General features: G+C 49.0%; 1 protein-coding gene across 2 annotated transcripts in view; it reads left to right on the forward strand.

The window, feature by feature from the left end:
- Window positions 1-27704, forward strand: part of FAM117A (family with sequence similarity 117 member A) — a 42374-nt gene that overhangs the window by 12280 nt on the left and 2390 nt on the right. Inside the window, exons 2-7 of one of the 2 annotated variants that reach the window (XM_027519848.1) lie at window positions 12289-12458; window positions 20788-20883; window positions 22813-22923; window positions 23308-23442; window positions 24540-24741; window positions 25863-26013. In XM_027519848.1, coding sequence (XP_027375649.1) covers window positions 12289-12458; window positions 20788-20883; window positions 22813-22923; window positions 23308-23442; window positions 24540-24741; window positions 25863-26013 — 865 coding nt within the window. Of the gene's footprint in view, window positions 1-12288; window positions 12459-20739; window positions 20884-22812; window positions 22924-23307; window positions 23443-24539; window positions 24742-25862; window positions 26014-27704 lie in introns of both variants that reach the window. The other variant, XM_027519847.1, reaches the window with a different exon arrangement.

The following is a 27704-nucleotide window of genomic DNA, read 5'->3' on the forward strand; positions in this document are numbered from 1 at the left end:
ATCATATTCTCCCTTTGCTTCAGGAGGATAAGCCTGTTTTTTACCTGACTCATAAAAGGTATAGTTACTGTCAAGCAGCTTTTGGTTTAAGGGCAGATATAAAACCCATCACGTATGGGGAAAATGGTATTACCCACCTTCTACGTCCTCCTCAGCCCCTGAAAGCACATGTGGAGAGGTCACTTGACAAGCATCCTTCTGCTGTGAAGTCATCAGTGGTCTCAGGTGTACAGTGAGGGTAGGAAAAGTCTTCCCAAGGTCATACCTTTCAAGGCTCTTTCTAGAGGAGCCATTTGATCTGGTGTTTCAGACAGGGTTTACCCTGGAGGCACTATATGACCTTTGAGCCTCTCTTAGGAGATCTAAGCAACCAGCACGATTGGGGCTTTAGAGCAGGGGCTGCCCTGGAATGTTGCCTAGCACACTTTGGGGTTTTTCCACCAGGCACAGCCTGGGAATTTGCCTGGGATTTGAGGTCAGGCTGGATCAGTTCCAGAATGTTAGAGGCCAGGTAGGGAATCACTCAGTGGAATGGAGTGGTCTTTTGGGTATTTCCGTTTTGAAGCTGGGAACAGAGTAGAACTTGAGTAAAGAGATGGACATAACCAGAGAAGACTTTGCAAGTGGGACAAAATGATCATGGAGGTTTTCAAGGCTTTGAGGGTTGAGCAGAGTCAACCCTAATAGGATTTTAGACCCTGAAGGCAAAGCATGGCCCTGATAAACAGAATTGATTAATTGCTCCTTTAAACCCCCCTCACCAACCCCCAGCCCGAAGCAAAATGAACCAGAGAAGAGGTCCTGTCAGACCTATTGAGGTGTAGCAACTGAGCAAACCTGCCTCCTGAGCTCTGGTGTCTACTCAACAGTTACCACGTGACAGCCCTTCTGCCTGTGGCAAGCCACAGGTAAATTGAGTGCTATTTATACTCTCCTGCGTGGGGGTGGAGGTGGGAGAGATGGCATGGGAGCCCACAATACAGCTGCCTGATCAGCCCAGGTAAGACATATCTCACTTTGACTCCCTTAGCTAATTTTGCCCCAAATGACAGCATGGGCTTTGTTTTGGGGCTTTCAGTTTAGCTGACTCTGTCAGTAGCCATCTCTTATGATTCACTCTTTAACACTTGGGGAATTCTAGAGAGCGGGGACTCAAACTCTCCAGGTACAACCTCCTGCCTTCTGGGAGGTGAATATTGAGACCTCTGGGGCCATGTGACGATCCTTCCCTGGAGCTCTGCAAGGGCAGACACTACCATCTTCCTCATCCGTCCCTCCTGTTCTGATGAGCAGGAAGTTCTTCCTTTTATCTGGTTGGAATCCCTCCTAATTGAAGTCTTTTTCTGTCCTTTGTTTTTACACTCACACAGTTCACCTTCCTCCTGGGATCTAGCTACCTTCCCTTTAGCTACCTTTACTCATTTTCCCTGGGATCTCACTGGTTCCCACATTCCTGCTGTAGAGCAGTAATGGTGAATGGATGCCCAGGGCTAACAAGGTGGGGCTTAACTGAGGTGATATCCAATTCCATCTGTGTTTCTGGACCTGTGGGAACCCCTTAAATTTGCCCCGTCTAGGTCTTGCTCCTGGGATGACATGCCACTTCTTAATTTTGTTTTTTGTTTGTTTGTTTTAAAATTTTTGGTCATGCTGGGCAGCATGCAGGATCTTAGTTCCCAAGCCAGGGATCGAAACTGCCTCCATCCCCTGTATTTCCTGCAAGTGGGAAGTTAGGTCTGGGGCCCAATTTGATTCAAGTAAAACATTTTGGGCATGACCGTTTCATGGGTGAAGTTGTGTGCCCATGATGTATCACTTCAGGAGGCACATGGGGTCAGGTCTTCCATTACTAGTAATGCTGAGTTTGATCACTTGAGGTGGTGACCACCAGTTTTCCCACTGCAGAAGTACATTATTCTCTTATAAGTGGTTTATGGGGAGATACTTCAGCGTTAAATACCCTGTTCCCCACAGTGTTTTCCCCAGTACTTTTGGCATCCACTGATGACTCTTCCTGACTGAGCTGTTACTTTGGGAGTTGTATAAAGCTGGCTCTAAACTAACATAGAAGGGCATGAGTATTAATGTGAGCTGTTCTAAAGAGGAATAAAACATTTGGGAGTTTTGGAATCCACTGGTGGGGGTGAAGGCAACAAATTGAGGCCATCAAATTCAGTCAAAGTCTAGATTATTTTGTGTGACTTGAACTGATAATAAATTGAGTATCGGCTGCTCACACATATGTTGCTCTCTGGCAGTTCGTGAGGTTAGGGAGAAGGCAGGCTAGATGAAGCTAAAAGTAGGTCATGATTTGTTTACAAAGCAGAAATTATTTTGACTATTTGAACATTATCTGTAATTCTGTTCTCTTTTTTTGTAATTCTATTCTTATTTCCTTTTCTTTCTTTCACTCACTTTCCACTGTCCTCACTAGAAAAGGGATCCCTCCTTTTTTAATTGTCTTCTTTGTCCTTTTGTCTCACATGCCCAGTGAGCAGAACTGTCCCCTGGATGCAGGTTTGACTGCGCTGGTTCCTAGTGGGGGAAAGGAATAGAGAACCCTTCCAGACTGAAGGGAAGTTCCTGAACCAAGGCATCCAGCCAGTCATGCCAATTGAGTCTGACAATGAAACACAAGAGGGGAAATGAACTTTGAAAAGTCTTCTGTGGGGAAAAAAGACCTGTGTCTCAAGTTGCTCTGTAGCATTGGAGAGATGTTTACATGAGGGTGTTCCTGGGCCCTCACCTGGAGAATTCCTGAGAGTATGTGGGGCATACGCATTCAGAACAGAACTCAGGGTAGGGTTTCAATCACGGTTGTCCTCTCACAGGATTTACTGTAGATGAACCTCCCCAGCCTCTGGTTCTTCCTTCACCTCTTTTATCTTTAAATAGCTGACTGGGCATCATGGTTTCTTCTCTGCTTGATAGGGATCAGATTGTTGTCCTGAGTGAAGATACTGAAGGTTTATGCTTGTCCTCTGAGTTTCTAGCAATGCAGAAATTCATCACTCCCAAATCAACTGTGAGAATTGTTTTTAGGGGGAGAAGGCTAGGCCATGGCTATTTATGCTCTTCTTACAAAGCCCAACTAGACCCCCAAAGAAAGCATGCTCCAGTCAGTAACTGCTAGTATTTTGTCCTGTTTTAAGAATGTTGAAATCCTACAGAACTCCTTTTCAGAGAATTCAGATAAAAGGTGAAAAGTCCACACCACTTCCTTTTCTTCTAAGTGCAGCTGCTTGAGAATTGAACAAATATCTAAGTAACTGCTGTTTTCTCTTTGTGCGCACACGCGTGCGCGCGTGCACACACACACACACACACACACACACGTACACTGTGGAATCACCCTTTCCCTCCTTGCTAGGAAGAGTCTGGGACTTCCTTATTTTTTCCCCATAGTGAAAAACCTCCAAATAAGTTTCTACTGACCCTTCTCTCCAGCCACCCATAGGTGTGGTCTGCATCCTGGGGAGTCAGACACAGTGAGAAATGCTTTCACCTGAGCTGCACACTTAGATACGGAGGGAGTATTAAGTACAGAGCCAGTATTGACGTCTTGGCTGAAGTTTTTCATTTTTTTTCTCTTTAGTTAAGCCTTCTTGGTAAGGGAAATGTGCTGTTACTCTTTTTTTTCTTCTTTCTTTTTAATCTCGTTTCTTTAGTTTCTTCTCCCTGTTATGGTTGAAATGAGCTATTGCTTGGTGTTGAAAGAAGTGTTTAAAGCTCCGGGTTTAATTTTCCCAGCTGGGATGGATGGGGTCTCCTTGGGCTTTCCAAGGAGGGCTTCTAACTCCTGTACAGTCATATTGGGGATTTCGGTTTGACCACAACTTCCCTCCAAAACCCACATGTCCCTGAGTTAAGCAGTTAAGCGGCGCGGGACCACAAGCAGCTCAGAAGACTGCCTGCACTGCTTAATCCCAGCACACATACTAAAATGGAAAAGTAATCCCCATGAAGCTGCGAGAAGGAACTTCCCCTAATTACTGCAAATCTGGTATTGGGGAAATGTTTAGAAACTTGGAATCTCTGTTTTACTTTGCTCCCCTCCAGATGAGCATTCCTCCCTGCCCCCACCCCCAGCGAAAGTGCTGCATCCCAGCTAGGAGACAGGACAGGGCCTGCTCTCCGGTGTGCAACCGGCTGCCTGCCCCAGCCTCCCAGCCGCCTGCCTATGCCCGCTCCCAGCGTGAAGATCAGCAACTGAAAAAAGCACATTGTGAGAAAAACATGTGTAATAGGATCTCATTAAAAAAAAATTATATATATATACGCCTATGTATGTGCCCCGAGATCAGGAAGGATTGCTCAGTAGTGATTTCTGAGTGGTGGCATGTGTCATTTTTTAAGTTTTGCTAATCTGCATTTTAAAAATTTCCTTTAATTTCCTCCCATATATTTACAGCTTCTGTTATAATGAGAGTTTTTTCTCTTAAAGAGGGGAGGTAAGACTAGTGCTATTGGTTCAAACCTCAGCAACATGAGACAGCGACTAATAACTTGTTTGTTGAACCTGCCAGTTGCTTAGTTTTGCCACGTGTGAAATCTCATTGACTGTCTCTCTTCTTACTTCTGTAGTCCTTCTTGGATATTTTGGGGTTACTCAGACTCATGGAGTGAGTCTGGAGGATGGATGGAGAGTAGCCTCATCTTACTTCCCAGGCTTCTCTCTCCTGTGTTGCCCAAAAGATAGTAAAATAAGGGAAGTAGCCCCACAGCTGCTCAGCCAGGACCCTTTGGTCAGGGGCTGTTCTCTCCTTGTAAGCTGCTAAGCCTCCACCCTGCAGTCTAGCTCTGGCCAAGTTGAGAAGGGCAGCCGCAGATGCCTCACTTCCTGTGTCATCTGCTGCCTTCCTCCTGCCCCGACCCCTCCTCCTAAGAGCTGTTGCCCTTCTCCTTTGGGTTCTCAGAGTGGGGGTTTACTGGTGTGGTCAGGCCTGAGCTGATTTCCAGCCAGGGATATGAGGTCCTTCTGGAGAGTCAGTGGCTGGAGGAACCCCAGAGGCTGAGCTGGCAGCCTGGCCCTTAGGGATTATATTGGCTGCCCCCACTTTAGCCTGGTCAGAAGCTTCTTGTCCTGCTCCTCCTGTGTCACCATCGCTGGCTCATGATGGGCACTTAGAATCTGCTACTGAAGGAATCGATCAGTCTGCTGTGGTGTGCCCGGCCCCTTGTCAGCTGTTCGTGTGTTTCCGCCCTATTCACTGTTCCCCAAGACACAGACACTGGACCGCTGGTCCTCTCCACTCAGAGGCCCCCTCCCCAAAGCCATACACAGGCAGCAGTTGGGAGACAGGGCCAAGTGGCTCCGGAAGATAGCACCTAGGGCTCCTTATCTCCGGTGTGTGCTGTTTTGTTTTTCCCATTTGCTGTTGCCCAAGAACCGAAGCATCCGCCACTGCTCAGCTGCATGGTGAAACAGCCTGGCCCTGTGCCAGGGAGCTTCGCCAGGTGGTTGGGCTGTGGAGGCTGCTGCATGCGATGGGCCGATAATACCCACAGCACTGTAAACAGGACACCCCACCCTCCTGCAGCCACCCATCCAGTGCCCCGGCAGCCTGTTGCTTTGTCTTGGCCTGTCGTGATAGGGGCGGCTCTTCTCAGACAGGGCAGCCAATTGTCCTGTTTCTCTCCCCCCGTTTCCCAAATCTGAGAGGGTACTTTCCAGAAATGAAACCAGTCCATTTTCCGACCACAAGCAACCGTTCTTTGTGACTTCTCAACGCTTCTCCTTTAACCATAATCACACAATTGCAGGGCAGAACCCCATCCCCAGGTCTTTCCGGTATACCCATGAGGGAGGGAGAGCCCAGAAGCTCCTGTTCCATTTGCACTCACTCAGGGGACATGCCAATCTGACCAAGCCGCTGATGCCTACGCCTCCCAGTGGCTGTTTCCCCTGCACTATTCTCTCTGGAGACTGTCTGGCCTGGGTTAGACCAACACTAGGGGAGGAAAAGGCTCTGACACTAAGCTGCCCCCTTCCCAGGGGACGTTGGTGGCTGGAACTCACCCTGCGTGTCTCCTCTTCCTATTCGCCCCACCTCCACTTTCAGTCCTAAAAGATCACAACGTGGAGAAGGGTTAACTGACAGTAATTGGTTTGATGTAATCTATCAAAGTCAAGTCTTTTGCCTCTCATCTTCTGTTCTTTGCAGCAGGGGTCCAACCGATACCTCGTCTCAGATCAGCGGCAGCATTAGATTAGAAACAAAGTGCGCAATAAGTGTAATGTGCTTGACATATCCCGAAACCATCCCCTTCACTCCAGGTCTGTGGAAAAATTGTCTTCCCGGAAATCGGTCCCTGGTGCCAAAAAGGTTGGGGAGCGCTGCTTCCCTAAGAGATAACAAGCCGGGACTGTGCTCCTGCCGACGATAGAAGAGCAGGTCTGGTGAGGGATGAAGGGTGCATGGTGCGGGCTGCAGTCACATCACAGTGAGGGCTGAGCTGAGATCGGAACCAGATTGCTTGCACCCAAGTCCCTTCCAGATATGTCGGGGCCACGCTCCACCAGCCTGTGGCCCCTTTGAGGATGGTACAGAGCATGCCAGTGTCTGACTTCGGCTTTGGTTTGTGTTGCATTTGCGGGGGAATGTGACGCCTTGGTTTTGCCCTAATCAGTTTTGGTGATATTCCTTTTTTTTTTTGTATTTGGAGGAGCAAGTCAGAACCCCCGAAACCCTGAGAGTCTTTGTGAATAACTTTGGTCAGAAATGACTGGAGGGCATGTAGAATTGACCGAAATGGGTGGTTGGAGTCTTACACCAAATTCCAGGATCTTGGGCCCTCCCCAGCCCTAGGGGTGCTGGGGAGTAATGTAGCCTCTGGTTGCTGCCCTTGAGAGTGGGCCCCTGTAGTTCAGCAGTGGGGTAGGCTGTGCAGGGTATCCATGGGAACAGTGTAAGACAGGCATGGTTTCAAGACATCCCTGGGGATACCAGACTTTCCCCCAGGTTTCAAAACCTCCTCCAGAAAACCAACCAACCATCTGCTCCATGCGCCCCCCCCTGCCCCCCGCCCCCAAAATAGACACCTGGTCTGGCCCGCAGTCTCCTTCCTCACTCCCCTCCCTGAAGGAGCTGCCAGGCACTCCTTCCTTCAGGTGTGTAGGCAGGTGTCCCACACCCTCAAGAGCATTACTGATACAGGAAGGTCAAGAGCCCCCGTGAGCTGATGTAGGAAGGAGGAAGGTTGGGTTTGAATGTATGACTGCTCCTCACTCACTGGGCGACCAAGCCCAGTGTGAGACTGGACTTCTCTGTGCCTTGTTTTCCTTATCAGTCTTTCTGGAATCTCTTTTAGGAAAACAAAAGACTGTACCCACACAAGTACTTTGGGGTAAAACTTGAAAGTATTATGTAAATAAGGGTATACTTAAAGCCTCAGAATGGAAAAATTCTAAAGGAGCTTTTTGCAACAAATTCTGCTGAGGGGCTGGGAGAGGTGTCTCCAAGAAATCTTTCTCCCTAGAGCTTTTTCTCACCCCTGGAGCCACAGCCCCCTTCCTTCCAACAGCAGTGAAGCAGCTGTTACGATCATGGTGTTCTAGCCTCTATGCCAGTCTCTGGCTCATCTGCTTCCCACCTGCTCTTTGCTTCTCTGTCATGTAATCTTGTAAACTTGCCCTCCAGAACCCCTGCCTCATCCATGGTCTCTGAGAGACAGTTTGGGAGAACCACAGGATAGCATTTTGGTGTCTGATCAGGCTGCCAGCATGGGTCAGAAGCTCCCAGAAATATCCGGATTGCCATCTTCTGATCTTAAACCAAGGATAGAAAAACAAGTGGTTGAAATGCCAATGTAGGAGATGCAGTTGGGACTTGAACCTAGCACTAACTTATTGAGCTACAGGTGCAGGGAAGAAAGGAAAGACATTGGGCCTCCCTGAGCCTCAGAGGAAAGGGACAAGCGACTCTGGGGGATTTACTCACAGGGAGCAAGCTGAGCATGGATATGCAAGGCAGACACTCTTGGAATCCAGGTGTAATTAGAGCAGGCTCACCCTTTTAGTAACAGGTTTTTGATTTTGTGCAAATACTTAATGCATCTGCCAGTGTTCAGCCCTATGCTGTAGATGCTGTGTGGGGTTCAAAGATAAACTAGATAGAGCCCTTGGCCACTGGTTATTCATTATCTGGGAGTTACAAATACTTGTCATCCGAGAGAAGCTGCGAAGTACTAGAAGAGGACACAGCAAGGGCTTCCCTGGGGGTCCAGCAGTTAAGATTTTGTGCTTCCACTGCAGAGGGCATGAGTTGAATCTGGTCAGGGAATTAAGATCCTGCATGCTGCACAGAGCAGTCTAGACAGAAAAGAAAAAAGGAAGAGTACAGAGTACTGAGGAAAATCAGAAAATCCTGAGACATTCCCTCCAGGGGACCCAGGAGACTCCGTCAAGGTGGAGATGGTTAGGCTGGCCCTGATGGATGGGTCAGATTTTAGCCCTGATCCACATGTGCAAAACCTCAGAGGAGGTCAGGCCCAAGTCGTGGATGGGAAATGGTGTACAGTAGTTTGTCTGGGACATAAGATACCTTGAAGAGTAGTGATGTGTAAAGAAAAGGTAAGTGGGACCAGAAAACAAGACTTTTGAGTACCATCTTTGAAAGAAAGCCTTTAAAGAGTTTTAAGAGTGTTAAGGTCATTTAAAATGATGTGTTGAGATCACTGTATATTGATTTGGAAAGGTGTTTATAAGGTGAAAACACTGCAAAATAATATGTATAGTATAATCCCATTTTTATTTTGAAATATATGCATACACACACTGCACAGAAGGCAAGGCCCCCAAGGATGTATATCTCATAGTATTATCATTGAAGCTGAGTGCTGAAGAATTGATGCTTTTGAACTCTGGTGTTGGAGAAGACTCTTGAGAGTCCCTTAGACTGCAAGGAGATCAGTCCTGGGTGTTCATTGGAAGGACTGATGTTGAAGCTGAAACTCCAATACTTTGGCCACCTGATGCGAAGAACTGACTCATTTGAAAAGACCCTGATGCTGGGAAAGATTGAAAGCAGGAGAAGGGGACGACAGAGGATGAGATGGTTGGATGGCATCACTGACTCAATGGACATGAGTTTGGATAGACTCTGGGAGTTGGTGATGGACAGGGAGGCCTGGCATGCTGCGGTCTATGGGGTCACAAGGAGTCAGACACAACTGAGCAACTGAACTGAACTGAATTGATCTCTGGGTATTGAGATTTGAAGCTCTTTGCTTGTTTATTTACATATTTCTTTGCACTACTTTTTTTTTTTTTAATTTATCTTTTGTTGTGGCGGCATGTGACTTCTGTAATCTTAGTTCCCTGAGAACCTGGGCTCACAGCAGTGAAAACATGGAGTCCTAACCACGGGACCACCAGGGAAGTTCCCACATTTTTATGTCATTTTTAATTTCTTTTAAATGAGTACATATATGATAGCTGAGGGAAATGATCTAGAACTATAGGAATTAGACAAAAGGAATTAGATAAAAACTGAGACAAAAGGAATTAGATATGAGACTAAAAGTTATCCATGCAGTAATATTTATGATATTCAAATTGAGAGGAACCTCTCAAACATCTAATAATATGGGAGTGGTTAAGCAAACTACTGTATATAAACTTGGTAAAATGTTGTTCAGTTGCTAAGTTGTGTCCAACTCTTTGTGACCCCATGGTTTTTAGCACACCAGGCTTCCCTGTCCTTCACTGTCTCCTGGAGTTTGCTCAGATTCATGTCCATTGAGTTGGTGATGATATCTAACCATCTCATCATCTACTGCCCCCTTCTCCTCCTGCCCTCAATCTTTCCCAGATTGAGGGAAAGATCATCAAGTTCTTTTCCAGTGAGTTGGCTCTTCGCATCAGGTTGCCAAAATATTGGAGCTTCAGCTTTAGCATCAGTCCTTCCAATGAATATTCAGGGTTGATTTCCTGGTTTGATCTCCTTGCAGTCCAAGGGACTCTCAAGTCTTCTCTAGGACCACAGTTTGAAGGTATCAATTCTTTGATGCTCAAGCTTCTTTATGGTCCAACTGTCAGATCCATACATGACTATGAGAAATATATGACTACTAGAAAAATGATAGCTTTGACTATACAGACCTTTGTTGGCAAAGTGGTGTCTTTACTTTTTTAATACAGTGTTTTAAAAATGACAGATATGTGGATCATTCATACTTGAAAATGAGTATATGAAATGGGTAGAACAAAGAAGAATATCATTAATAGATTTCATATTGATTACTATGTCATGTACTACATTTCACACGGTAAAATGTGTGTAAATATTTAAATGGATTTGGAGAATGTAGACAGTATTACTAGTGTTTCTCTTTTTTCTGTTGTGGTAAAACAGACATAGGGGCCTCCCAAGTGGTTCAGTGGTAAAGAATCCACCTGCCAATGCAGAAGTCTCAGGACACGCGGGTTCGATCCTGGGTCAAGAAGATCCCCTGGAGGAGGAAATTGCAACCTACTCCAGTATTCTTGCCTGGAAAAATCCCATGGACAGAGGAGCCTGGTGGGCTACAGTCCATGGGGTCACAGAGTTGCACACACATGACACACATAACATAAAATTTCCCATTTAACCATTTTAAGGTTATGATTCAGTGGCATTAAGTACACTCACAGTGTTGTGTGATGATCACCACTGTCCATTTCCAGAACATTTTCATCGCCCCAAGCAGAAACTGGTGCATGCCTGCTAAGTTGCTTCAAGCATGTCCGACTCTTTGTAACCCAGTGGACTGTAGACGCCAGGCTTCTCTGTCTGTGGGATTCTCCAGACAAGAATACTGGAGTGGGCTGCCATGCCCTCTTCCAGAGGATCTTCCCAGTACAGGATTTGAACCAGTGTCTCTATGTCCCGTTTATTGGCAGGCACGTTCTTTACCACCAGCACCACCTGGGAGCAGAAACTCTGTGCCCATTAAATAATAATAATACTCCATTCGCTTCTCCTGCTGAGCCCCTGGTAATCTGTTCTATTTTCTGTCCCTGTGAATTTGCCTGTCCTAGGTACCTCATTTAAATGGAATCATGTAATATTTGTTCTTTTGTGAAGTTTCATTCGTGGTGTAGCAGGTATCAGAACCTCATTCCTTTCTGAGACTCTCTTGTATATTTGGAACACATTGTGCTTATCCTTTCATCTGTCAGTGGACACTTGATCGTTTCTACCTCTTGGCTGTTGTGAATAGTGCTGCTATGAATGTGGGTACAAATGTCTCTTTGAGACCCTCCTTTCAATTCTTTTGTATATATACCTAGAAGTAGAATTGCTGGATTGTATGGTAATTCTTCATTTAACTTTTTAAGGAACTGCCAACCTGTTAGTGTCTTCTTAATATAAAGCTCTTCAAGTTTATATCTATAGCCCCCAGTTCCTTTTGCTGTGATTAATGCACACATGAATTATCAAGAGATTAATACAGATATGAAAGCATTTTGCTTTGTTTAAAGGGAAGAATTTTGTAGAGCTTAAGGCCGTAGTGTGTTTTGGATGTGGTTATGGAAGACATGGTCAACTCAGATAACTGAAAGTTACAGATGATTCTACAACTCTTAGATTTTATCAACAGTTTCAACTTTTACCTTCTCCCAGAAAGATTTAATCAAGGTAAAAATAAAATGAGTGGACTTATAATTGGTTTATTTTTGTTCTGTTTAGCCAGGGGTCAGAGGCAGAGAAGAGAACCAAAAGACTGGGATATTCTCCTGGATCCTGGATAGATAAAAGTAGTTACATCATTCTGTTTGTCTCAGTCACCTAGGTTCCCCAGAGCTAATGGTCTTGGAGGAAGCAGGAAGTGTCCTTCAGTTAATTGGGTTGAATTTGTGCATAGGAACCCTGCAATCAGAGCTGCAAGGAAGAAGAAAAGATGCAGGAAACAAAAGATGAAGGAAAACTTGGTTTTTGTCCACTTCCAGCATCCAGTTGTTTTTTTATTGATGGGAAACAGACCTCTCTCGGGAAACTCAGTGTGGAGACCTGGAGTTCACAGTTCGTAGTCCATTAGGAACAGGAGAAAGAGGACGTATATAAAGTAATCCCTCATCCAGAGGGACATGGTGTAAATTGTTTCCAGTGACAAAGACCAGCTGGTTAAGTCAGGAGAGCTTTGGTCAAGCTGTATGTGCTTTTATGGGCTGCTTCGGATTCCTGTAGGAGGGAAGTGAGTGAAGATGCAGCAGTTCAGCCAGGCTTCCTAAAAGAGAGACAGTTGATGACCACGTCTGCTTCTTCCATGCTGACCTCTAGGTGTACGGGCTGTGCTCTCTTCCAGCCAGCGTCCCATGTTCTGTGGCCCCAGAAAAACCAGTGTGTAGGCCTCAGCCACCCCAGGTCCGACGTACATTCTCCTTGGACACCATCCTCAGCTCCTACCTTCTGGGCCAGTGGCCACGAGATGCTGATGGGGCCTTCACCTGCTGTACCAATGACAAGGCCACCCAGGTAATGAAGCTCTCTCTAATGGGGTGAGGGTAAGGGTGGGGTGGTGGAGTGACTGAGAAGGTCTTGGGTCTACTTATCAACCCTCAATCATTTATGTGACTTGTCCTCAGTTTCGGCTATGCATATTCACTATACATGAAAAGCTATATACATATAGCTTTTGATTATCTCATGTTTACCAGCTTAGTTCTCTTTGTAAATGTACCTGAAAATGAGTTTGCATTCCACCTGTTGGGAGAGAGAAGGCAAACTGTTTGTCTTTGAGTATTCATGTGTGGATATACAAGAGTTGATTTTGGAATTTATCCTAGATTTTAATAAATGAGATTTACCTTGCTAAAACAAGCCAATATTCAGCTGAGTATGCATTCCCCACACAACTGGAAGAGGTGGTCAAAATATGTGTTGAGCCAGAATATATCCCACTGGAGCAACAGGACTGGGAAGTTCTCAGATAACGGAGAGTTGCTCCTTAGTCAGCAGCCCTATCTGGGATTTTAGGGGACCCATTTGAGTCCTGTGGACCCCAGGTCCCCTCTTCAGGGTTTTTCTTTTCATTAAGAATCCTAAACTTAAAAGGAATCTCTACAATCACCTGGTTCATTGGTCAGTTTTTGAATAAAGTAGTATTAGCCTGAGCAAGAAATTGTCTGAAGTGTGAAATTATACAAAGATATTTCTTTGTCTGACTGAGGACTTTGACATTCTCAGGAGTTAAGTTTTTAAGAATCAAATCTTCTCCCTTTGATGCAGTTTAAGCCCATTCCTGTTCAACTTCAGGACAAATGAGTTGTTCTCAGGAAAGAGGAAACAGGGCGGGGAGAACACAGGCTCAGAGGCGAGGCAGCCCACATCCTGGGGGATGCTGGGCCAGTTGCTCTTCCTTTGCAATCGCTGCAGTGTGCCCATCCCGCCTGATCGGAGGTGGAGCGCTGGCCAAGTGGAAAAGGCTTTTGTGTGCTCACTTCCCCTGTCCTCCTCTGTTGAGCACATCTCATCAGTCCCTTTTATTTATTTTTTAAATGAGATCCATTTTCAAATGTTATTAGTGAACGTTTGAATGCCCAGTGCTGTTCTTGGCATGTCAGAGTGAAGAACAAGGAAATGAGAACAAGGTTTGGCCTTGGTGAGTCTGGATGCCAGTTCCATGAAGGCCAGTAAACCGGGAGCCAAGGGATGAGATGTGGCCAAGTGTCTGGCACAGTTTACAGGAGGGACATTCTCACAGGAATACGCCACCTTGGAGCAACAAAAGTTTGCAGTTAAAATCGATGGCCCTTTTTAGATCTAGGAACAGACTGTAAAGTATGCTCTGGGTAGCAGACCAAATAGGCCTACTTCCTGGGAGCCCTGGACACTAGTTCCCTGTATCCCCTGAAAAGGGCAAGTAGTATAGGTTATGATTCCCCATCACAGGCCTGGAGCACACATCCCTTTCTCTTTTGAGAGAATGGTTAGTTCAAGTAATGTGTCTAGTCATGGAGGGCTTCCTGGAGGAGCAGGACTTGAGGTTGCTTCAGATGTGCTCATGATTACACCCGCTTCATCAGACAGCGGGCTTCCACACACCCCACCTATCCCTGAATCCCTATCTCTGTCATTTCCTGCTCTCCGCCTTCTAGGAAGCCTCCATCCCACTCCTCAGATGGCGTTCTCTTTGTCAACTCAGAGCAGGGTTGGCCTCAGATGTTCCCTGGCCAGATTTAGAGGCATGGACTCTAGGCTCTGTGTTTTTGCTCAGGCTCCAGCTGCAGGCCAGATCTTTTATATAACAAGTCTGGGCTTCTTGCCACAGCAAGACAGAGGTCAGCGATGCGCCTCCATGGGTCTGGCAAGGCTGAGCTCTGCAGCTTTCCTCTTTCCCTGGGATGGGCTCCAGCCCTCGAGGAACTCTTAGCAACCTGTCAATATTGTGGCTGCATGAGGAGGTGGGAGAATTCTGATCAACACAGGCATCCAAACCCAAGTATGTGCTCGGCCCGTCTTTCATTCCAGGCCTTCTGGGAACTTTCTGCTTCTAGGTTTTGGGCTCCATTCAAATTCCTGCTTAAGCACCCTGGCCTGGCACAAGCTACCTTCTTCAACACCGGGGTTACACCAGGAACCAAAGCCTCTCCTGACATCTCCCAAAGTAACTGGTACTCCTCCCCTACGGAGCACAGCTACATCACCTAGAAAGGACTGGAGATGGGGGAGAGGTTTTATGGGGGAGATACAAGAGGTGTAGTGAAGAGTGGAGGGAAGGTAGTGAGGCCAGATCTACCAAAGTTCTTGAAAGCTTTCAGTTCAGTTCAGTCTGACTCTTTGCAACCCCATGGACTGCAGCAGTTGCTAAAAATAGATGACGCCAGCACCTTCCCCTAATTCCTTTGAGCTCGAGGGGCGACAGCCTCCCCCTCCCCTACCTCCTGTGCTCTGTCTTCTAGCCACACCAGTGTAGTACCTCCCTCGCTTCTGCTCTCTTAGCTGTGCCGCCCACCCCTGCCTCCACCCCTCCTCATACACACCTCCAGCCAGCCACCAGAGTGTGTGTTTGAAGACCTCATCACCCTGGCACTCCTGGGGCAGGACCTGCGATGAAGACAGCAGCCATAGTCATGGGGTAGGCCAAGCAGCTAAGCTCCCCTCTCCAAACCCCTGGAGTAGGAAGGAACCCTGCAAGTTTCACATGAGAACACACTGTCCTCAAGGCTTCTCCCAAGGCAGAAGATGGAGTTAAAGTTCTCAGTTCTCGAAGACAGCAGGTTACAAACAGTCCCAGTATTCTCTCCTTGGGTTTAGCCATGTTTTAAGCCCTTAGGAAAGCACAAAGGAAGCATGGGTGGTTCCCAGGCAACTTGTGGTCTGATGTAGAGAGCTAGCTTACCCAGATATTTGGGACAAGTGAGGAAGAGAGGTGGGTGGACCTTATTTGGGAAATTGGTTCTTCTAAAGGGGTGTGAATGTGGTCATCCGGGAAGGAGGGCTTTGGAGCTGCTCATGTTCTGAGCCAGGGTGCGCTCCAGGAGCAAGATGACCAGATCTCCCAGAGGTCAGCATGGTGGGTGTAAGGAAGAGCTTGGGTGCAGTGGGTGCTGGACACGGAAGGCACAATCAATGAGGACTAGGAAGGCTCCTCTGTGGTGTCACCATCATCTGGAGGTGTCTTAATGTCTCGGAAAACTCTGCCAGGATTGTCCAGGTCAGTCTGCCCTCCCCCAGGTTAGCTGGTCACTCAGAGCTGGCCACCAAGTGCCGTGGGCCAGTCCCTCCTAGCGCTGGGCCTGGGCGGGTAATGGCAGCACATTCTAGTGGTGGCGATCGCCCCCTGCCTTCTTTCTGGGAGTCTTCTGAAGGGAGGAAGTGGTCTTACCACAGTGGGATGACTGTTGGAGCCACTGGTGTTCTCATCCTGCAGACAGATGCAACCCTGGGTGCCTGTTCGCCTGGCCCCATCCTGCTCATCCCTAGCCCCTTTTCCTCTTCAGGCTCCAGGTGATGTGGGGAAATGCCCTGATGATAGACCTTTTTCCTTCCTTTAGGTCTGAGTTACCTTTTGGGGAAAAAATTAGCTTAAGTCCTTGACTAGCAGGGCAGAGGTGGCAGGCTTTGTTTAGAAAGCCTGTTTTTTCTCTTTGTTTTCCCTTTCTATGACTTTCCCAACCTCTGTGCTGTCCTTCTCTTTTCCCCAACACAGTGCCTCAGCATTTGGTGATGACACACAACTCAGTCTGCTCATCATGGGCTTTTTTTGCGGTTGTGAGGGTCTGGGCACAACGCCTGTTTCCCAAACTGGTGAGCAGAACCAGTTGTTCAGTATACAGTTTGATGGCAGCTCAGAATATTTGAAAATGGGTCCATGATGGAAAATTTGAGGGTTGCAGACACTGAGGGACCAGAGAACTCTAACTCTGCAGCTCGAGTTCTTGGTGCTGGCTGGCCGACCACCCTCAGAGCCCTCCCTGCCTCTTTTTCTGGCCAGAGTCCCAAATGGTGGCTTCCCTGCTGAATTTCAGCTCCCCGTGTAGTTACTGAGCATCTGTACTAGGCCAGGCACCATGCTGCTCTGCACATCCGCATAGTAGGTACACATAGGGTTATGTCCCCAGAGCCCAGCCAAGGTCACTGGAGAAAGCAAGGACCAGGACTCTTCCTGCCTCAGAATCTGGACAGAAGCTTAGTTGGCTGTGGGGCAGAGAAAGAGGTTCCAGTCTGGGGGGTTTTGGCTCCATCTCACCCCTACCCTCTTGTTAGATCAGGCTGTTGTTTGGAAAGCTGTCCTCACCCTAACCCAGTTTTCCTACATGTTGCTCCTAGACTTCAGAGTCCCAGGCAAAGCTTCCTTGGTCTAACTCACATCAGTTTTGCATAATCCAAGCATCATCTGCATAGTTGGCTGATGCCACTCATGACCAGTAAGTAGCCCTGCTTCTCTCTCAGCTGCTCCCCAAGGCCAGGGTGTTAAAATAAATCTGTTCCAGTGTGTGAGTCCCTTTGACAAACACGACTGGCCTGCTGAGCTCAAGCTTTATCCTGCTTCCAGAAGACCATCTGGAACAGCTACTTACGGTGCTGTCACACAGCCTGGCTTGACCCCTGTTGTGCCATAAAGGGTCACTCTTTGAAGAGTACCCTTCCTTAGCTTTGACTTTTCTGTGCTCCAAGGAAACCTTGGACTAGATACCTGGGGTGAGACCCAAGAGGAGGAGCCTGTCTACCCAGGAGCACTGGAAATAAGGCAAAGGCATGGTCCCTCTCTTGATGCTCCCAGTTCAGTTGGAGTGGCCAAAGCCCACACCTGTGCACATGCCTGCCTGAATGAAGAATACTCAGGGTCAGTGTGTAAGCAGCTTCAAACACAGGATAACCTACTGTATTAGGTTCCTGAGGCGATGTAACAAATTACCTCAAACTTAGTGGCTTAAAATGGTGGAAGTTTATTGTCATAGTTCTGAAAGTCAAAAGTCTGAATTCCATTCCACTGGGCCAAGATCAAGGTGTTGGCTGGGCTATACTCTCTCTGGAGGCTCTCTGGGAGACCCGTTCCTTGCATCTTCCAGCTTCTGGTGGCTGCCAGCATTCTTTGGCTTGTGGCCACATCACTCCACTCTCTGCCTCCATGGTCACATCTTCTTCTGTGAGTGTCTATGTTTCCCTCTTATAAGGACACTTTTAATGGCATTAGGGCCCACCAGGATAAACTTCCCATCTCAAGAGCCTTAACTTAATTGCATTTGCAAACACTTTCCCATATAAGGTAACAATAACAGGCCCCAGGGATTAGGACCTGATTTCTTTGGGGGGCCATTTTCAATCTGTCACACCTACTGATGTCGCCTACTACTCTGCCCCTTGCTCACTCTACCCCAGCCACACCGATCTCCTTATCGCTCACAAACCTGCCAGACTGGCTCCTGCTTCAGGACCTTTGCACTTGCTGTTCCCTCCATGTAGGTCACTGTCACCTGTGATATTACGCGGCTCACTCCTCACCTCCTTCATGTTTTCATCAGATTCTCCCTTTTCAACGAGGACTTCCCTGACATTTAAAGTTATGTTCCCCAACCTAAGATTCCTATCCTCTTTCTTTAAAAAAAAAAAATTATTTACCTTTGGCTGCACTGGGTCTTTGTTGCCGCGCACGGGCTTTCTCTAATTGTGACGAGCGGGGACGCCCCTCTAGTTGTGACATTGCGTGGGCTTCTCATTGCAGTGGCTTTGACTTCTCTTGTGGAGCATGGGGGCTCTAGACACACAGGCTCAGTAGTTGCGGTGCACAGGTTTAGTTGCTCTGAGGCATGTGGGATCTTCTCAAACCAGGGAATTGAACCCGTGTTCCCTGCATTGGCAGGTGGATTTTTAACCACTAGAGCCCTGGGGAAGTCCCTCCTATCTCCTGTCTTTGCTGTATTTTTCTCTTTTACCTATCACTGTTTAAACTGTGCCTCCAACTAGAATGTACACTCAAAGGAGATGAGAATTTTTGTCATGTTGTGTGTTGTTATATCCCCAGCACCTGACACACAGTTTGCATTCAGTAACTCTTTGTTGAGTGCACATGTGATATGTGCCCTGAACCCACATGATCAGAGAAGATGCAGAGGGGGCAGCAGGCCACGTGAGGTGGACAGTTAAGAAGGGCCCCTGATGGGAAGGCTGGAAAGAGCTGGTAGAATGTGCTGTCTTAGTTGGGGACGCCAGGCTTAGAGGTCAAGGGATAAGGAAAGACAAAGGAGATGGAGCTACATTTGTCTGCATGACAGAGAGCCTGGGGTGGAGGGTAAGATGGTGATGTCTGTGGCAAGGGGTGGGTGTTAAGGCAAAGCGATGGCCTTTAGTAGCACAGTTTACAGAGTAGGCAGTAGTTGCCAGGAGATGCTGCTGAGCAGACTGAGGTGCGGTGGACAGAGAGGACTGAGAGAGGAGAGTCTCCCAGCTGCCGTGAGTTTTCACATCCATTCTAGCCTCTAGCGCTGGCCTACACTTCTCCTTCCACCCCCTCACATACTTCAGAAGAAAGAGGCAGTTGAAAAGTTCTCAAGAGATGTTAGTAGACCCGGGGGCAAGCCTGAAGGTGGCTGATTCACCGCCTTCTCACCACCCACCTGTGGGTGCAGTGTCTTCCCAGAAGAGGAGAAACGGGCAACACCTGAGCCTTTGTCGCCCCTCCTCCGCAGCCTCTGCCACCTTTCCAGGGACAGCAAGCTTGAGTGGAGTTCAGCCCTAATGAGCAGACCTAGTTATGTATCGGTTTGGCTTGGAGCCCTGGTAAGGAGGAACGTTTGTGCATCTGCCCAGCTCAGGGGGCTATGGGAAAGGGGGCTTCTCCTCTCTTTTCAGTATATGCAGTGGTGGGGATTTTCTGAGGCTATGTCTGCCAGAACTCTGATGGGCATTTGGAAGTAGACCGGCTGCTTGGTTTCCCCTGTCAGAGCCAGCTCCACCTTCAGGCTTTGGGGTACAGCCTGAGGTCACCCTTCTGCAGAAGAAGGGATGGTGGGGATGCATCTCTGGAGGGTCCCCCTTGTGGTGCTGGTCTCAGGGAAAGGAGTCGGGACAGTCCTCTCACCCTGGCTGTCTTGCACGGCCCGGCAGAGTTCCTGATGGGTGGGCAGCTGGGAGAAGGAAGAGGCAGGGAGGCTCGGCCCCCTGTGGCCCCTCTCCTGCAGCTGTCGTGCAGGGCAGCCTGCTCCCACAGCCCCGCTCAGACTGCCCCCACTGAGCTCTTCTTAACAGCTGTTGGGTGGTGAGTTGTTGGGCTTGTTCCCTCTTATCCTCCCCCTTTTCTGTTTGCAACAACCTCTCGGGAGAGGTCAGCGGATCTGTTGGAGGAGACGGTTCCCAGGCCCTCATGGTTTTGGCAGCTTGTGCAAAGAAGTTAGAGAGGAACTGGTTCCACTGGAGCCTCCCCCTTGGGCCCTCCCTTGGAATGGAAGTAGGGATGCTGGCGGGGGAGATGGACCATGTCCTCCTCTCCCTCATGCTTAGAGTCAACAGCTTCCCCCCTGCAGCAGGGGCTCAGGAAGTGGGTCTACAACTGCCCCTGCCTCCATCCTGGGTCCTCTGTCTTCTGCGCAGCGGGGGAGGAAGAATGGCGGATTGAGAGCCTGGTTCTCACAGTGGCAGAGCAGGAGCTAGGAGAAGGAGCTGCGATAAAGCCAAGAGACGTCAGGCATCTGAGCTGACTTCAGAATTCTGGTGCCCCCGCTTTGTGAAAATCCCTCCTGCCATATATTCAGGGGAACACTGGGGCCCCCAACACTCTGTGGACAGGGAAACATCACAGAACAAGCTTGAGGCACTGCTCTGCAAGAAGTCTCCTGCTTCAGTCCAGGATGGAGAGCAGGGCATCTCTGTTGAGCTTTTTCCTCTCTTACCAATTAATGACTCCTTAATGGGGTCTCGTCTGGTAACGTATTTTTATTAGACTCACAGGAACCTGGGCCCATACTGGGCTCTTAGATGGCGAGGGAATCGGGGATCCCAGTGGTTCCTGAACTCAAGCTCATTTGGACCTGGTTGGGATAGAGAGGGACAAAACTGGTCCTCACTGTTGGGGAGAAGCACCTGGACTTTCTGGGGCTATAATCCACGTGCAAAAGTCTTAAGAGAGTGAAGAGCAGGTTGTCCTCATTGGCTCATCAGGGACAGTTTCCTGGAGGACGTAGGAAGAGGCAGTGCAAGTGGAGAAGCCTGAAAGAATAAGAGGGGCTGGCAGCGTCCTGGGGGTCGACGTGCAGGTGAGAGAAGACCACCCAGAGCCACCACCTCTGTCCTGAAAATGGTGTGTCTGCTTCCACAGGGCTCATTTGAGGAGCTGAGCTGTCTCACTGGGTTTCTCTCCCTGCAGACCCCCCTATCCTGGCAAGAGCTTGAAGGCGAGCGGGCCATCTCCTGCACACACAAGCGCTCAGCATCCTGGGGCAGCACAGACCACCGGAAAGAGGTAATCGCCCCGTGATGCCACGGCCAGGGTAGCTGCCTCTTGTCTCCCCCAGCACCATCTGCTCCAAAGTGGACCCACGTTTTCAGTCTCACCCGCCTTGATCTAGCCTTTTCCTGATGAGTTGGTGTCTTCGTAGCTGCCTCCCAGCCTCCTGGTGGCCTGGATTTATGAGCCCAGGCCCTCCTGTAGGCAGGGGCTTGGCCCGGACCTACTGCTGCCCTCCAACAGCCAAGCTCAGGGTGGGGGTGGCCATTGTTCTCACTTCACTTTGAGGTTGCATACAGATAAGCAGTTCAGAGACCAGAGAGAGACAGAGAATGAGTTTTCTGGGAATTGGAAGCCTCCAACCTCACTACTTAACCACTCATCCAGCCTTATTTTTAAAAGCAGAGAAAAATAGTGAAAATAGTGATATGTTCCCAAACACTCCTTCCTGGCCCTCCCTCCCTCTCATGAGGGCCCTTGGGGTTTGAGAGTGAGGAGAGAAAAAGACATAGACTGGATTCCAAGGCTCCCAACCCAGGAGGACCAGCTTGCCAGGGGTCACCATTTACAGGGCAGTAGCTTCTGCCCTCTTGGCTGCAAGAACAGAAGGAGAATTGTTGTTATTCAGTCGCTCAGTCATGTCTGACTCTTTGCCACCCCACGGACTGCAGCACGCCAGGTTTCCCTGTCCTTCATGTTCTCCCAGTAGGAGAATATGAAGTATTTAAGGCTAGTAGGAAATACAAAGTATTTGCGATTTTTAATTATCAGAATATTTACATTAAGGATCAGTAGGTCCAGAATTACAAAGTGACTGGGATAACAGTCAAAGTTGTTGATGATGCTCCATAATTGTTACCGGATATGAAGTTGGGACAAAAGCTGATATTCCTTCTAGAGAGGCTGCTCCTTGCTGAGCACAGTCTACTTTAAAATGGGGGTGGGGGGAGCTTCCCTGGTGGTCCAGTGGTTAAGAATCCTCCTTGCAATGCAAGGGACACTGGTTCCATCCCTGATCCAGGAAGATCCCCATGCCCACAGAGCAACTCGGCCCGTGTGCCATACTGAGCCAGCGCTCTGGAACCTGAGAGCTGCAGCTACTGAAGCCCATGTGTTTAGAGCCCATCTCCACAGCAAGAGGAACCACTGCAACAAGAAGCCCACATGCCGCAACAGAGAGTCCCCCCGGCTCAGGGGCCACAACGAGAGAAAGCCCTCGAGCAGCAGTGAAGACCCACCACAGCCCCTGCCCCCAAAATAACAGTCATAATAAAATAGGGGGAAATCCTTCTATCCTTCCGGGTCCCAGGGCCTTTGAGATAGCTGTAAATGTACTTTGAGGAGTGAATGTAAAAACGTCATTTCCCATTTTTATTAATAGAGTAGTTTTCCGTGCCTTTGGAATCTGTGAAAGACAAAAATGGTTTCAGGGTTGTATATTTTTAATTTTTTCAAACCTGAGCCACCTGTAGAATACATGGTAATTCAAAACATCCAATAATCTGGTCAATATGGCGTCTAGCTTGCCTGAGCATATCATCACAGATGTGAACACCACTGAAGTATTTTGAGATGGAAGATTAACTTCCATCTTCTTTTTATGTATTTTATGTATCCTGAGCTTTTTGGCAGGAGCCATGCCTGAGAGAGGGCCTTCCCAGGTGTCACTAGTGGTAAAGCACCTGCCTGCCAGTGCAGGAAATGTAAGCAATGCGGGGTTTGATCCCTGGGTTGGGAAGATCCCCTGGAGGAGGGCATGGCAACCCACTCCAGTGTTCTTGCCTGGAGAATCCCATGGACAGAGGAGCCTGGCGGGCTGCAGTGCATGGGCTTGCTCACAGTCAGACACTCCTGAAGCGCCTTTGCACACACAGCTGGCAGGGAGGACCAGTGCACCTTTGCTTTGCTTCACCTGTCTGTCCTCTCCCCTCTACTGGCCGCTAGATTACCAAGTTGAAGCAACAGCTGCAGAGGACAAAGCTGAGCCGCAGTGGGAAGGAGAAGGAGCGGGGCTCCCCACTCCAAGGGGACCGTGCTGTGCGGGGAGCACGAAGGGTATGTCTGTCCCCCAGCCCTCTCCCTGCTTATCCTCTGTGGTGGGCCCCCTAGCGTGGGCAGGTCCTCTGAGCACTTGCTCACCGCAGGGCCCATGGCCGCGTGGGTGCCGGGGAAGTTCTGAGGCAGCATTGGAAAGGGCACATGCTGCATGTCTCTGTCATCCCCACCCCCTGAACACTTGAGGCTGCGGTGCAGACTCTAAAAGCACACCCTGGGCCTCTGCCTTATAGAGAAAGCCCCACTGAATTGGTAACTGTCCCCAAACTCTCCTTTACGCACTTGGTTCTGCTGTGTAGACAAGACTGTTACCCGCTGATCAGAACTAATACCTGGATGGTGTCTGGTAGGATTCAGTGATGGCCTTATCTGCCTCCTCCTCAGGCATCCCCTCCCAGCTTCCCCACAGGGTCCCCTGTCTTGAGACTCAGCCCCTGCCTGCACCGGAGCCTGGAAGGGCTCAACCAAGAGCTGGAGGAGGTGTTTGTGAAGGACCAGGGTGAAGAGGAGCTGCTGCGGGTGAGTGGGGGCCACACCCTGGGTGCACAGACAGTCGCATCTTGCTGAGTCTGGACACAGGGAGGTGGGACCTGTACTGTCTGAGGGTGCACAGGCTGTGCACCTGTCAACAAAGCAGTGTGGAGTTTATTAGACCCAAATGGACTTGACCACAAGAACAGCAGAGCTGGGTGGGTGCAGCTGGGAAGGCTTTGGGGCAGTGAGTAGAAAGACAAGGAGTAGGGGTTGGCAGAGAGGAGGGCCCCTAGCTGGGAGGAGCTGACTAGGCGTCACTCTTCAGCCAAAGCACCAGCTCAGTGCTCCTGGCACACTCGTCACTGTCACCATCACCACCACCCAGCTGTGCCTCCATTCAAGCAGCCTCGGTGCCTGAGTTACCGCTTCCCTTTCCTCCATTGCTACCTGGTCACACGGGTTCATCCTTCATGCCCAGCTGCCTTTGTGCAGCCTTCTCCCCCGCTCCACTCCCAGATGGATTATTTGCTCCCTTTTCTGCAGTCTCAGGCACATTTTTATACTGACACAGGAGAATTGGGGAATGCCAGTTGGGCAGTATTAATATAATTCTAATGGGCACACTCCTCAGTTTATGATTTACTTGCTGGCTGCTTTTTAATGTGCATATATGTAGGATTTTACATACGCATACAGATTGGTGAGCTGTTGATACAAGTGCCCTTGAATGTTAAAAAAGGGAGTGTGTGTTTAATGCATGATACTGCGCTGCCCGTTTTTATTGCCGTGGCCTGACCGTGTCCTGCTGGCTTGCTCCTTTTCGTGCCCCCATGTGTATTCACCTTTGTGTTCCCAGAGCCTGACACACGGGAGGCCCCTGCCCTCGTGAGGCGTACAGCCTAGGGGAGCGACACATGGATGAAACCATAAAATTTGTGGTTATAACGTGCTGTCCATGAGGGAAAAGAACAAAGCACTCTGATGGGGCTGGTTGGGAAAGTCAGGGAAGTGAAGAAATGGTGTCACCATGTTGTGAAGAGAGGACAAGGACAATGGCAAGGGGAGGATCCTAAGGGTCCCTGCAGCCCTGATGGCATGAGGGGACAGGCCTGAGAGTCCCCATCCCCATTCTTCCTCGGCAGATCCTTGAAATCCCTGACGGGCACCGCGCCCCAGCTCCCTCCCAGAGCGGCAGCTGTGATCACCCCCTCCTCCTCCTGGAGCCTGGAAACCTTGCCAGCTCTCCCTCCATTCCCCTGGCATCCCCCCAGCCTTCTGGCCAGACCAGCCGTGAGGAGCACCGGGGTGCAGCCGAGGAGCTGGCGTCCGTCCCCAGCGACAAAGGTAAGCTGGGGAGGCCGAGGCCGCATGGCCCGTGTCGAGTATGGGGTCACCTCTGCGCCCTTTCCCAACTCGTCACCTTCTGGCCGGGCACTTTTACTTACTAACCAACTAGAATATCTTCATTCTGTATGTTATAGTGATCCTTGATATAGATTCTGATTTATAATTTATATGAAGCTTCTGCACTTACAGTTTTATTTAATCCTCACTTGTAATCCAGAGAAGCAATCCCTCCCACCTCCATTTTTTGGCTGAGGTCCGGCTGTAATGGAGAACCCGTGAGCCCATCAAGTGTTCATTGTACCCATAACCAGGCACGTATCTCAGGGCAGGTGTGAGTGCTATAAATAAAAGAATGACTCTTGCCCAGAGTCACACAGTCTGAGCCAGATCAAAACCCAAGCTTTCTCATCCAGGTCTCCACTTTGTGCTTCCTCCATGACTGGATCACCAGGTCCCTCTTTCCTGTATGGATGATCCTAACATTCTAACATGCAGGCACTGTTGCCTGCATCACCTGACTTGATCTCATAGCAACCCCATCAGGTAGGCCGGTCAAAGGCATGATCTGACAATACAGAGCACAGAATAATAAACGTGAGATAAACACAGATAAAGTCAATATTTGAAACCTCAGCAAAGTACATTTGCTGTGTGGAAAATGAGAGGAATCTTATCCCACAAGTGGGGTGAGTAAAGATTGCTTGTCTGAGTCAGTAGAAGAGCTCTTCCTGGAAGAAGGGATAGATTTTCAAGAGCGTGGAAAGGAAGAAGCTGTGGTATGTTGGCAGGCAGGGCGGTGCAGTCTTGGAAGAAGGCAGAGAGACAGACGTTAGGATTCTTTTCAGTCTGAGACTTGGAGTTCCAATCGCAGTCTACCTCCGGGGCATATGGAATTGGTATTAGACCAGACTTTTCCTCAATTCAACTGTATTTTTTTACCGTGTATAACAGAAGCTATAATTTTGTAAGCTGCCTCAAAGATGTTTCAAGGTAGAGTGTAGACAAACAACCTGGATGGACATAACCACTGCCACCCACGGTGCCATGTCTCCCAGTCCCGCCCAGGAAAGCTGAGGCTTCCTTTGGTGCCGCTCAGCTCAGCCTTACTCTGTGTGCAGCTTCCTCTCCAGGCCACCCCACCTTCCTTGAAGATGGCAGCCCATCTCCAGTCCTTGCTTTTGCCGCCTCCCCTCGGCCCAATCACAGCTATGTCTTCAAACGGGAGCCCCCAGAAGGCTGTGAGAGAGTACGGGTGTTTGAAGAGGCCACGTGAGTACCTCAGCTGGTTGGTGGGGGTCTGGGCATGCGAGGGAGGGACAGAGATGTTGGCTGAGCCCTGTGGTGTCCCACCAGATAGGCCCCTCTTCAGGCTCGGACTCCCTCTCGTCAGGAGACACTGTCAGCCATAGACAATCAGTACTGCAGTTTTTCCATGATGAAACTTGTTGACATTACCTCCTCTGAGCACCTAAATCTTTGCTTATCATGATCTCCATAGAAACCTGCTCTCTGCCCACATGCCAGCCACAAGCGCAGCAGGAGCTGGAAAGGAAAGAGATCTGAAACTTAAACCCTTTGTTTCTTCTATTTTTTTTCCATCTCCAAGGAAGGTGTGAGAATTTGTTAGACCATCATGAGAGAGAGTGAGAACTTATTAGTAATTCTCTTCAGGCAGAGCTTAGACGTGCCTCACGCCCACCGGCGTGGCCAGGGGAGCCTAAACAGCTTTCATACGGCTTCTGAGTCAAATCTTCACCCTGCAGCTGCAGTGGTCCAAGTGTCATGAACTTCCTGACAGAAATTTCCAGTCTTTGCAAGTAAGGACTGTGGAATATTCCCAAACCAGCCTGGACAGTTCAGAAGTCATTCTTAAATTGATTTCTTTACTACAGTTCTCTCCCATTAGCAGAGAGAATCCAGAGCCAAAGCTTTCCACATGCTCACGGCCCCACTTAGCAGGAGCTGGGAAGAGAGCTCATCACATTCCCGCTATCACTTGGGGATAAAGTTCCTTGGGGCCATTTCACAGTGGAAGCTATGGTTTCGACAGCAGTCAGGAAGTTCAGTTATGGTGTATGAGTGGAGATTTAGCTAGGACAGGGCTTGGGGGCTTGATGGCTCTATCTGTATCCCAGATAAGGGACAGGATGACCCTTGGTAGTAGCAGGAGGTACATACATAACCCAGAGGGAGTTATGGGGGAAACCATGGGCACTGGGGGTTTGCTCGCATCATCACTGTTGCCATTTCTCCTAGAATCCTCAGTCCTCTGGGGTGGGTGAGAGGGAAAAGGCCAGATCTTGTAGCTGAAGCAGACTCTGGACCCTGTCTCCTTCCCCAGTGCACGGTATAGTTGAGTAATTATAGCCTGGAATTGCATGTGACAATTAGGCTTCTGCTTGACTTTATTCTTTTGTAGGCTCTTAAGGCCAGAAAAGGGTTAAAGCCATCTCATCCAGCTTCCTGCCCCTGTCTTAACTCTTTTAAGCGAGGTAGTGAGCCATCAGTTACTTTCTAAGATATCCTGTGACAGAAATTCTCAACTCATTGGTGTCTCTTCATTGTATGAACTTTCCTACTGGGAGGTTCTTCTGTTTAGTCGTTCTTCTTTCATATTTTCCTCTTCCTGGCTGCCTAGCTGGTAAGATGGCCTGGATTTCCCGGGGAGGGAATGAAGCTGTTCAGGGTCATGCTGGTTGTCATGCTCCTTGAGCGTTACTTGGTCTTCCCTCGGTCACCCTCCTCCCGTGTGCCTGCTTACGTCGAGGGCATGCCCTCTCCTGCCCATCCGCTACCTCTTCCTAAAGTGGGATTCTTGTAAGTCCTTCTCAGTCAGGGGATACCTTGCCACTGCGGAGTTCTGTGGGACCCCAGGCTTCCAAACACCCTCTGCACGTGGGCCCTCACTGCCTTCCACCTTTCCTCCCACCTCCCACGCTGGGCCAACATCTGCCCTCCTC

Source organism: Bos indicus x Bos taurus, chromosome 19, assembly GCF_003369695.1.
Source record: "Bos indicus x Bos taurus breed Angus x Brahman F1 hybrid chromosome 19, Bos_hybrid_MaternalHap_v2.0, whole genome shotgun sequence".
Classification (NCBI taxonomy): domain Eukaryota; kingdom Metazoa; phylum Chordata; class Mammalia; order Artiodactyla; family Bovidae; genus Bos; species Bos indicus x Bos taurus.